This window comes from Trichosurus vulpecula, chromosome 5, assembly GCF_011100635.1.
Source record: "Trichosurus vulpecula isolate mTriVul1 chromosome 5, mTriVul1.pri, whole genome shotgun sequence".
NCBI classification, from domain to species: Eukaryota; Metazoa; Chordata; class Mammalia; order Diprotodontia; family Phalangeridae; genus Trichosurus; species Trichosurus vulpecula.
This window is the reverse complement of record NC_050577.1, coordinates 229778195-229790356: the sequence shown is the minus strand read 5'-3', so window position 1 is coordinate 229790356 and position 12162 is coordinate 229778195. Positions and strand designations below refer to the sequence as shown.

General features: G+C 38.0%; 1 protein-coding gene across 1 annotated transcript in view; it reads right to left on the bottom strand.

Moving 5' to 3' along the window:
* RASSF9 (Ras association domain family member 9) overlaps nucleotides 1-11902 on the bottom strand; it is a 63561-nt gene extending 51659 nt beyond the window's left edge. Inside the window, exons 1-2 of the mRNA XM_036760715.1 lie at nucleotides 11823-11902; nucleotides 10581-10721 (exon numbers count right to left, since the gene is read on the bottom strand). Of these exons, the coding sequence (XP_036616610.1) occupies nucleotides 10581-10721; nucleotides 11823-11902 (221 nt within the window). The remainder of the gene's footprint in view (nucleotides 1-10580; nucleotides 10722-11822) is intronic.
* Nucleotides 11903-12162: the final 260 nt, after the last annotated feature.

Here is a 12162-nt window from a genome sequence, read left to right as displayed (position 1 = left end):
AACACACACACACAGGGGCGAGGGAGGGGAACACATAAGGGAAGCCTTGTGGAGATATTTTGGCCTTGCACTTGGGGAAAATTGGACCTAATATAATACGGTATGGTTCTTGCCATATATTATGGTTTGCTTTCCTAATGGTTATGTCAGTAGACTGCAGGCTTAGACAGGTCCTACCAAGCTGGAAAATCCTTTAGTATGGTCCCTGAGACAGAATGAGTCTGCTCTCAGTCTAGCTAACATCATAGAGGTTTCTTACTAGCAAGTTGGTCCCTAGCCAATGAATCTTTTGGCCTTGGCTGCAGAGGTGAAATTTTAATCCAAAGCTCTCTAATCAGATAGGAAGAATTTTGTGCCATTGTTAGGATAAAAATGGTCTTAAAAAGCTATTATTTATTAATTATCCTTTAAAAGAATGATTTATTTGGCTATAGAATAATTATTTGGCAACAGTATTATGATGTTTACCTGATATTACAAATATATCCATTCCATTTCTATATAATAAGAGTTCTGTGCAGGTAAATGCAAGGTAAACACACAGAATTGAAGGTTAAAATCTTAGGACAAATTATTATTATGTTACAATAATCATGACTAATATTCTTTATTAATTATAGAATCACAGAATTTACTGCTGGAAGGAAAGTCAAAAATTAACTAATCTCATGCCCTCATTTTAAAGATTAAACAAAGAACTGAGGCCTGGACAATTGAAATGATTCACCCAAGACCCCAAGAGGAATTAAGGAACAGAACCAGGATTTGAACATTCCAATAGCTGTCACCACTCTAATACTACATCACTATATTCATTACTTCTAAAATGTATCTAAAATTGTCATCATTTTGTGTTTACATTAATTATCATGTATACTAAGATCTGCTATTGCAATATTTCCAAGGTTTAGTATGAGATTTATATAACTTAGATACCATTTACGATTTGATTTCTAGGAAGATGTGTAAAAATTCTTTGGAAACCTTAAAGCACTATGGAAATGCAAGTCATTATTATTAATATCATAGTCTTGTAGGATCATTGAGGTGTATAGCATGTAGGGTTAGAGTTTAATCATAGCTCTAAAGCAGCAAGTGACCTCTCAGACCATCTAGATCAACTGGTCATTTCCAAAATGAGGGAACTGAGGCCCAGCAAGGTAAAGTGATTTCCACTTCTCCCTATCATATGCTGCCTTGCTTAAAATATTTGAATTATTCAATTACAACTTTCCAGTTTATACGTTCCATTGTTAAATTATTTTGCAATTGAAAGATTCAAAAAGCTAGTGGATTTTTTTTAAATCCAGCTTAAAGACTTTTTAATTAAAATAAAGGTTACCCATTCACTATCAAGGTGTTTTAATTCTTGAGAATGGATACTGTGAAGAATTTAATCAGTGCAATGATATTTCAAAGAACTGAGGATTTCTCCAAAACTCTCCCTCAAACTCTTGACCTGATGTGACTGAAAAGAGAAGAAAAGGGCTTGCCTGCCTGTATTAAATGGTAGCTCTGTTTCCAGATTCGTTGAATTCTTTGTCCCTCTTTAGGCTTAGGATGATATTAAGTATCAAATCTCACTGATACTTTATGAAACATTAGCTTCTTTGTGTTAAGAACTAAGCTCACCTTGCACATAGCTAATAAAATAGCCTTTATGTTGTTACCAAATTCTACAAAGTACAAGCCTTTTTAGTTTTGTGTTAATTATGATTTGCTTCCAAAAGCCCAGTCCTTTATTACCAAATTCAGAAGGCTCACTTCCTTCACTACCTTATTAAATTAACTCATTTCCCTTGTATTCTTCTCAGAATATTTAGGTTATTTATCCCATGTGAAATGCAGTTAATACTCTTCTAAAGGAAGAAAAAAGTGAAAAAAGATGTTCAGAGAAGACAGAAGTCTAAAATGTATAGTGCGCATTAAAATCTCCATCTACTGTTCTCATCCCGCTCCTTCCCCTTCTTCTCCCTATCCTTCCTTAGTCTTCATCTCCCCTCCTCTCCTCTCTCCTGCTAATAATGAAACAATTATGTTTGAGCTCTCCTTTCAATTTATTTTTATCTCAGTGCACATATGTTTACTTAATGCCATCTAAGCATTTAATACAACAAAGTATGCAATGCATCTCCTAATTGTATCTGACTCTATGGGATTCCATGGGGGGGGGCATACTTGAGTGGTTTGCCTTTTCCTTCTACAGCTCATTTGACAGGTGAGGAAATGGAGGCAAACAGGGTTGAGTGACTTGCCCAGGGTCCTAAAGCCAGTAAGTGTCTGAGGTCAAATTTGAACTTAGGAAGATGAGTCTTCCTGACTCCAGGCCTAGCACTAGATCCATTGCGCCACCTAGTCACTTTATTGAAAATGTAAACCCAGTTTAAAAAAAAAACCACATATATCTGAAATATGGTATACATTCATCAGCAGTCAGACTAGGGAACAGTTAGAGCTGATTATTTACTATCATTATTTAATTAATTATATTATTATGAATTCATTGACCCAAATCAGTTATCCTATAATTAATCTATTTTCTTTTCAAATTTGCACATCATAGGAAAGGAGGATGTTTCCTTCCCTCCTCCCCCCCACCCCGTGCAATCTTCATTTTACGAATAGTCTCGGGTTTCTATCTGCACAACAAAAATTGTTCATAAAGCCAAAAAAGAAAACCACATAGGAACCTGGGGAAAATCAACAGATGAACTCAATCAGGTCCATCTCAGCAGCAGTCTCTCCTCTTCAGGCTATGAAAGTAACTTGTTGTAATTCTATCTATTTAGGAAAAGGAAAAGTTATTATTGGTAGATTACTAGACTGTGCCTATGTGACTTATTCACCATTCTCAGTTTGAAATATCAGAATATTTATCTCTTCAAATTAACCCCAGACATGCAGTGGTTTCACTACTTTAAAATATATCATACACAAAAAAGTCTTCAAAGGAGAACAGCAAATTTCATATATACACATACACACATATGTATGTATGTATGTATACATACATACATATATATAGTCAATATCCCACTTTTGGCAGTAATGCTACATTCTTGACAAAGCCTCTCCATCGGGGGAACATTCCAATTTCTCAGACAAACACTCCAAGATGAAATCCCCCTATTTTGCAACGCACTTTAACCTTTTCATCATTGCTATGCATTGGAAATTTCATCTTTAAAGAGCTTTGTGGACTTACTTTCTTCAAAGGAAGCAGATTTATATGCCTACAAAGTAGTTGGTCCTGTATTAGCACTAAATACAATGAGAATGGAGAATGAACCTCTTCCTGGGGAGCATATAGAGATGCTTTTCTAAACTTTGGCTAAGTTTGGAATTAGTGAACTTTTCTACAAATGACTTCCATATAATTTGATGGTACTTAATATAAATTGAATCGCTTCAAATACCTACTGACCAATATTATGTTGTAAAAACAATAGTGGCTTTTCTTTGTATGGATTCTTCTTATACATTACCATGATTAGCACAGTAAGTTAATTACAAGAATAACCATTAACAAGATTAAACCATGTTCAAAGCACTTCATTGTCTTTGTTAATGAATAGATAAGAATTTGTTTAATTACTAGGAAACACATCTGTGTTAAACTATGGTGGAGACATTTTAAAAGCTGAAGTCTTATCCCCCCCCCTCCTTTTTTTTTGAAGGATGTGCTTTGTTTAAAGAAATTTCAGTTAACCAAAAGAGTAGCAGAGTTAGAATCACAGGGCAGAATTATTCAAAGAACTACATTTTCCAGTTTGGAAATCAAAGGCTGGAACTTTGCATTAACAGTTTATCGGTCCATAATTCCAAAGAGACACTTAAAAATAATTATACTATTTCCTACCATATAATTGTGTGCTTTCTAAATTTACACTAAGTAAATGGGGACGTGTAGAAGCAGGTAGGATTGGAAGAAAAGTAGTGGAAAAGTGTCCATGCCAAAGTAAACACTTTCAAAAAATAAAACCTGTATCTAAAATTATCCTGAGATTTTTTTCTAGCTTAAAAAAGTGAACATCCAAGGGAAAGCATTTTAATATATACTGATACATGCATTCCAGCTCAGAGTATATACACACCCATTTTTTAAACTGGATTTCCACCTTTTGCATAATGGACTGGAAATAGCAAAGCAAATCAAAGGTAAGGGAAAAGGAAGAACAAGATATGAAGACAATTAGTTCCCACCATCCACATAGCAAATTGTGAAAACTCAGGACAGTCTCACTTATTAGATCCTAAAAAAGGTTTTAGAATAGATTGTATAAAGCAGTGGTATATTTGAGCCTCTTAATTAGTCATTATGATCCCTGTATTGTATTTGCATCAAAATTCCAACCTGAGAAAACCCCAATCTAGATTTTTGCCTGGGCAAAATAAATCTCCACATCTTTGGGAACATAAATGAGTAGATTTCAGATTTCCTCATTAAAATGTCCTATTGGGATGCAGGTGAAAGGATGGGGAGAGGAAGACAAAGCATGCTGGATAAACAAATGGGCAGTGAGGAAAGTGGGAAACAGTACTACTTTCTCTACTCTTTCTCATGTTCTAGACTATTCTCCTTTGATCAAAATATTCTAAAAACATTCTCCCCATATTGTAAGTTTTGAGTAAGACCTTGCTGGCTAAGGGATCTTTGGTTTTTTTTTTTGGTTTCCCAGCACATTTTGTCTCCAGAAGGAGGGGTGGGGGGGGAGAGAGAGAGGGAGGGAGAGAGAGAGAGAGAGGAGAGAGAGAGAGAGAGAGAGAGAGAGAGAGAGAGAGAGAGAGAGAGAGGGAGGACAGGATTTTTAAAAAAAGCCACATATATAGACAAATTCTTTACCTGTTTTTATGCCGAGTCTTTAACAAGTTTCTTCCAAAGGGAGCCATGATCTCTGGAGCAAGTTAATAACATCAACAATTCCAAAGGAAGCTGAGGTGCTGTCTGTCTAGAGGTATTGGGGTGTGTGTGTGTGTGTGTGTGTGTCTAGGTCTCCTTCCTTCCCCCTGCTTCTCAGATCCTCCTGGGTTGATTCAGCTCCTTAATAGCCCAGCCAGGAGAGTTGCTTAAAGTTGTGCAACTGGCAGCTTAACTTTGATCAACTAGCTGCTTGTTGTTGCTGTTGCTCCTTTGGAGTCCTGCCCAGCTTCAGTCTCGAGGAAGGCATTTATAAGCAGGAAAAGAAAAAAAAATAGGGATCAGAGGTGGGGGTGGAGGGAAGCCCTTCTATTGTGTTTTTAAGTTATTTGCAGACTTACTCAACTTCAAGACCTGCCAACCCCATGGGAACAGTAATGGGCATGGAATGGAGACTTCCCTGAAGTTGGAAACTTTCTCTTTTCTCCTTTTATTCCCCACCCCCACCCCCACCAATTGAAATGAACACACATAAAAGGATTACAAAGACTTCCCCCTGTCATGACCCCCCTTCGCCCCCATTATCCTCACCCAAGTCTATGAAAAGTAACCTGATCTTGTTCAGCAGATCTGATGAGTGCTGGGAAAAACACCCTTGCCTACTGTTTCTGGTTTCTGACAGTAATCCACCTAACAGGGGGTGGGGGCCTTTTAAAGATGTTGGCCAAATAGTAGTATCAGGAGGTATGGGGGAAGGGAGACCATGGGGTCATATCTAGCTGTAGCCAAAGTTCCCTTTTCCTTTTAGAAGGAAATGCCTTTGAGTGGGTCTTGTGTTCCAAAAGCCATTAATGTCTGTCTGACCTGTTTTTAGGTATTTATAGAGAGCGGTTGTGGTTGGAAGGTCAGAATGAAAGGGCTTGGTGGCATGGAAGAAAGAAGATCCTTGGGGGTGATGGAGAACTGGGTGCAATCCATCAAGGGCTCGCAACTAGGGTGGTATCTGCAATCTAGGGCTTATGCTTGACTTCAAGACATGAGTAGTCAAGCAAAGCTTATCCTAAAGATTATTTTCACTTGTCAAAGGGGTGGTAGTGTGTCTTTAGGATGACATATAAAAAAGTGCCCTAATCAGGAAAATTCTGTTAGAAACCTCATTTAGAATTTCCTCCCAGATCAGCTCCTGTTCTCTCCTGTTTTCTATATCAATCCCCCACCCCATATACCAGCAAGAGACAGGGATAAAGAACGCTGGGTCTCAACATAGATATGGATTCAAATTCTTCCTTTGATGCTTGCTCAGTGACCTATAAAAAGTCCCTTAATTGTCCTAAGGCTTAGTTCTCTTTTGGTAAAGAGGAGATATTTAACTAGCCTTCCTGCAGGTACTTTGTAATTCAGGATCTGTGATCTTCTAAATTGAAATGGGAAGTGGAAAGGAACATACTTTGGATGTATTGAGGAAATGAGATGGAGGTTGGAGGGAGGAGCTTTCATGTTGTTTCATGTAAAGCCTGGGGCTAGAATGTTGTACAAATAATGATTGGATAGGAGCATCTGTTGGGTCGGTGTGGGGTGGGTATGCAGGGCATAGGGAACAGGAGCTGATCTGGAAAAGAAATTAAGTCAGGTGCCCAATGGAATTTTCCTAATTTGGGTCGTTTTTCTACTCCAACCAGGAAGGTGTCCTGCCTCTCCTTCCTGCCTTCCACATCCCCCACTTCTGATCTCCAGGATCTACTTCAGACAGGCAGCATTCTGAAGTGAGTAAACCAGGTGTGAGTCATCCCAATGCTGGGGGCTCTAGAAAGCCGAGCTCCTTCCCCTGTCCCTTCATTTCCCTTGGAACAGTGACAAAGAAATTGCTATAATTGCATTCTCATATTCCTCCTTTCCTATTGCTGGTGATGCAAACTCTGTATGCTGAGCTTTGTATGTCACTGCAGGGGCACAGGAAAAACACTGTTTCTCCTCTGTCTCGAAAATGCTAAATAGTCAGGAGTCCCCTATGAGGTCCAGCTGATTTCATAGGGACCCTTTACAAAGAACATTTTTTTCCTCCCAGCTAGTGAAAGCTTTTCACCACTAAGATGGAAATTAAATAAATTGCATTTTTCTCTTTCTCCTTTTGACTAAGATAACCACAAATGGATCTGAATGCAGAATATTGCTATGCCCTATATTGTAATACCTTTCAGACATCCCTCTTGCTTCAAGCCACTGAAGAGATATCAGTTTGCCTAACTGCTTTATGTTTTAAATGTATGAGTTGCCATGACGGCCCGCACAAAGAATGAGAACACTAAAGTTGCAAAGGACTAATGGTTTGATTAAAATAAGTATTATCATTCATATGTGCTAAATTTATAATTTGCTTACAAATAACCACCTTGGGACTTGGCAACATATATTGTTATCTCTTAGATGATATAAGGTTGAAAAGTTTAAAGGTTATTTCCATATTCACCAAGGTAAGGTTGGAGGCAGGATTTGAACCCATGTTTCCTAACTACAGGTTCAGCACACTGTCTACCAGGTGAAAATGTCTCTCCATCGTGTGTGTACATGTATATACACATATTATGGTTAGGTATATAAAGTGTAATAAATGTGCTTATGTGCAGTAGACAGATTGGGAGACAGAGGACCCCAGTTTGTATCCTGCCTTGAACAGCTCCCTATCTGTATAATGCTAATTAGACATATCACTTTTCCTTGAACCTTAGTATATCTACTAAATGGAGGGGGCGCGGATTGGACTCATTGGCCTTGAAATCCCTTCCCATTCCTAGAGCTATGATGCTGTGTTGCTATAATTTTTCTTTTTTTGTCATATAAATAAGACCATATAAGATTTAGGTTTCGATTCTCCATTTTACTTACAAGCCTATCACAACAGATTAAAAATGTTATCGAAAGCTGTCAGGCAAATGCATAAATTATACATCTTCTCCCCAAAGGTGTATTTTTATATGGTTATCATCTATTTAGAAAGAATTTTGGAATCAAGCATTTCCTCTATTCACTCATATTGCCAGCTTGTATGAATGGGCCAGGCTGCCTCACTTTTACACTGAAAGAGATAGAAGTACAAAAGAGGAAACAACCTTCCATCTTGATTAGCAGGATTTTATGTGACTTTTTCAAGTTGGCACAAATAGAAAGTTCAGTTATTATGTCATTCTTCATATAAAATGTTCCAACAGGATTACCAATGACAAGCTTCATGATAAATAAGCATCATTGTATACTATTAAGTGGTACTCTTCCTTTTAATTTGATCTATGTAGAGAGACATTCACTCTCTATATCTAATGGAATTCAGAGGGGAAAAAAACTATTGGTTCTATTATTCATCAATGCCAGGTCTGTCCAATTGAATCTTGCCCAACTCCTGATTTTACATATCAAGAAATGGAGGAATCCTATCTTGTTTTTCTCTAACTTCTTCCCTCTCTGATTAACACCACAAATATCAGATTGATATTCCCTAAACATGAATTGAATCATGCCACCATGACTACCAAAGCCTTCCATGAAAGGATAAAAATCAAAAATCAAAACTCCTTAACTTATCATGAATATATTTTCATCACCTACCTCTAAGGTAACACTATGGCCTACTTCTCCCCCCCCACCCTTTACCCTTCTACTCCGAGAAAAACAGAAACATATAAGAACAGATCCACTTTCTATTCATTTATCATGTCTTAAAGCTCCTGACTCTATGCTTTGGCTCAGGCTGTTTCTTTCACGTGATAGAAGCTATTCCCCTGAAGCAACCAGAGAACTTTTCCAACAAAATGTTGATTTAACTAAAACAAAAGCAGCTTAGAGTGTTGAAAATGGTGAGTTTGGAGAGAAAATTGGGGCAGTGTGTTCATTATGTTGGCTTGGAGCTAAGAAGATCCACTGAGGTCATCGTAGTTATAACTAGCAATTTGGAATGAGAAAGGTTAAATGAGTTTCCCAGGGATCTATAGGTAGTATCCAGATGAGATTTGAACACAGGTCTTCTAGACTCCAAGTTTGGCACTCTTTCTACTCTTTCAGGTATCTCTCTGACTGGTGAAGGGAACCAGTTAAAAGCACTAACCAAGGGGTCTGAAGATCTAAATTCTAGTCATGACTCTTCCATTTACTAAATATATATCTCTGGACAATTTAGACAAAGTAGCTTCCTTTATAGGAATGGAGTTAATAACACTGTTTTCATCAAATCATGTAACCAGAAATCATTGAATTGCCTGAACCCAAAGAGTAATCCTTAAAGGTTTTAGACAGAATAAAATTTCCTCCAATTTGTGTATATTCTAACATTCTTTAACATTATCAGCAGTGACATAGATAAAGTGAAGTAGGTATGCTTGTCATATAGATGATATAAATCTACGATAGGTATCTAACACAAAGAGTCATACACAGAATTTGAGTACTGAGAGGGATTGGCCGCCATTCATAGTATAATCCATACTTGGCCAAGGTTCTCCATTATAACAAACCCAAGAAAAATTCACCTAGCTTTTCATTAGAGACATCCAGCAAGGGGAATTCACTATAGCCAAAATCAACATATTCTCCTTTTGGATAGTTCTAAATGTTAGGACAAATGTTAGCTCTGAATTCTAAATGTTAGTTCTAAATTTCCTTGGCATCAAGCTACAATTGGCATCTCTGCACTTTTCCTGATGCTTTTAATTCTGCCCTTTGGCATTAAGAATAAATCTGATCTTTCTACATCATGGCCCTTCAAATAATTGAAGATAGTTACTTCCCCCATCCCTCCTCATTCCCCAAGTCTTTTCCCTCATACATTTTACCTTTTCCTTCAAAGGTCTCAAGATCTTTTGCTATCCTGGTTGTCTTCCTTAGGATAACCCACTCCCCCCCGCAGCTTATCAATGTCCTTCTAAAATATGGTACTCAGAAATGAATATCGTATTCTACTTGTGGTCTGACCAGGGTGAAGTACATGAGAAATATCATTTTTATAGCCCCACACACTCTGTCTCTCAGTATAACCTAAGGTCATGTTAGCTTTTTGATCAGCAATACACCATAGAAAGAATGCAGAAAGAAGGGCAGCTAGAATGAGTTCAAATCTAGCCCCAGACACTTACTAACTGTGTGACCCTGGCCAAGTCAATTAACTATGCTTGCATCAGTTTCCTCATCTATAAAACCAGCTAGAGAAGTAAATTGGAAGCCACTCCAGTATCTTTACCGAGAAATCCCCAGTCACAAAGAGTTTAACATGACTAAAAAATGAATCAGCAACAAAAACAAAAACTCTCTTATAATGTTTTTTGAAATATTGTATAGGGGGAAAATGCGTGCTTTAAAAAAATAAGAAGATGCAAAATTCAAGTGAGTTTTAAAAATTGTAAAAGACTCAGACTTGGGGTTCAGAGAATCATCTTGATATCTGAGGGATTAAAAAGATATTGAGTGAAAGAGAGAACAGATTTAAACTGCCTGTTTTCTCAGTGAGTAGAGCTAGGAGCATTGGGTAGAAGTTGTAAAGAGGCATATTTTCTAAAACTTGGAACTACCCAAAAGTGGAAAGGAAGCCTATGAAGGGATGGGCTCCATCTCATTGTAGTCCTGCAAGGCAAAGGTAGACAAACAGTGGTCTCATATATAATAGAGGGTATTAGGAATAACATACAGGTTGGCTAGATGATGAATTTAAAGAGCTTTCCCAGCTCTGATGTTCTCTAACCTTTCACAATTTTTGCATTGATCAGGTGATGAATCGGAAATCTTATCTGTGTGGGGACGCACTATCTCAGTACAGATGGTGATCCATTCATTCACATCATCACATTTTGTGTGATCATTGCCCACATCTTTCTTTACTTCCCTAGAGGATAAAAGTAATGAATTAAACCAGTAAGGAATTTTTTTTTTTTACTGAACAGTATTCTTGCCACAGGAAATCATGGTACACTGAATGTTCAGATTGGCAGTCATTGACAACTTATAAAGGTTTCTGGCCATCAGCCTTCCAGACACATCACCTAAGCCTTGGAATTCTTTTTTTTTTCTCCTTCCCTTTATCCCACCTCCTCAACCTCCTCTTTCTTTCCTTCCCAAGGACTCCAAGGGGGGGAGGCAATTTTGCCCCTCCAGATTGCAGGGCAGAAAGAACAGGAAGTGAACTGCAGGGACTGCAGGGCCATAGACTAGGGAATGAAAGGGTTTTAGGATGTGAGAGCAGCCTAGAGGGCTGAGATGATGCTGAAATAAAGGTTGGAGATCACTTGTAGTTCAGGAGGGCATTTTATTTGGTTTGATCTCTGGTGCATCATTATAGTAATTCCAAGCTCAAATTCCAAGCTAAATTCATGGTGCAGGTCAATGTAGGCAATTTATAACTTAAGTTTTAAAAAGAGACAAGAGCCTCTAGGTGACAGAGTGGATAGAACACTGAGCCTGGAATCAGAGAGACCTGAGTTTAAATCTGGCCTCAGATGATTACTAGTTGTTTAACCCAGGGCAAGTTATTTAATCCTGTTTGTCTCAGTTTCCTCATCTGTAAAATGAACTGGAGAAGGCAAAAGCAAACCCCTGCTGCATCTTTGCCAAGAAAACCCCACATGGGGTCATGAAGAGTCAGACATGACTGAACAACAACAACAATGAAAGAAAAACAAGGAAGACAAAATTATATGACACATCTAAAGAAGTATTTGGCACAGTAGTGGGCAACTGTTTACCTGTTATAAGCCGCTGCCCTAGTGGGCTAAGCCAATTGGGAGTTCACAGTAAATCTGGTACTATTACAGTGATCTATTGGGAGGAGGTGAGAGGTCACTAGGGTCCCTAAAGAGGGGAAAACTGGCCCATACAAGGAAAGCGGCCAATCAAAGCTTTCATGCAGATCTCAGGCCTGAGATAGAGAGGGCAATGAAGTCTTAAATAATGACAGCAAAAATAACACTACACTATCCCCTGCCCTTACAATATTCCTGTGATACCAGAGTCACCTTTAGACTGTCCACCTGCTCTGCTCACTGTCACTACATAAGTGACCCACTTCATTTCTGATTCTATCACCTGGAAACTTTGGAAATACTATAAATTCCCAGATTTCATGATCTGTTGCTTAGACTAAAAGGATTTTTAGAATTATTAGATGAGCACATAAATGTGAAAAGGCACTTTAGTGTGTTTTAAAGGAAGGACATATAGCTTTAATGGTAAAGACTCAAAGGAAGAAAAAGAAGATCTACAAGAGGAAGGAATTCAGGATGTTGGCAACCCAGTGGTTGGGCCTAGAGTCAGGAAAATATGAGTTTAAA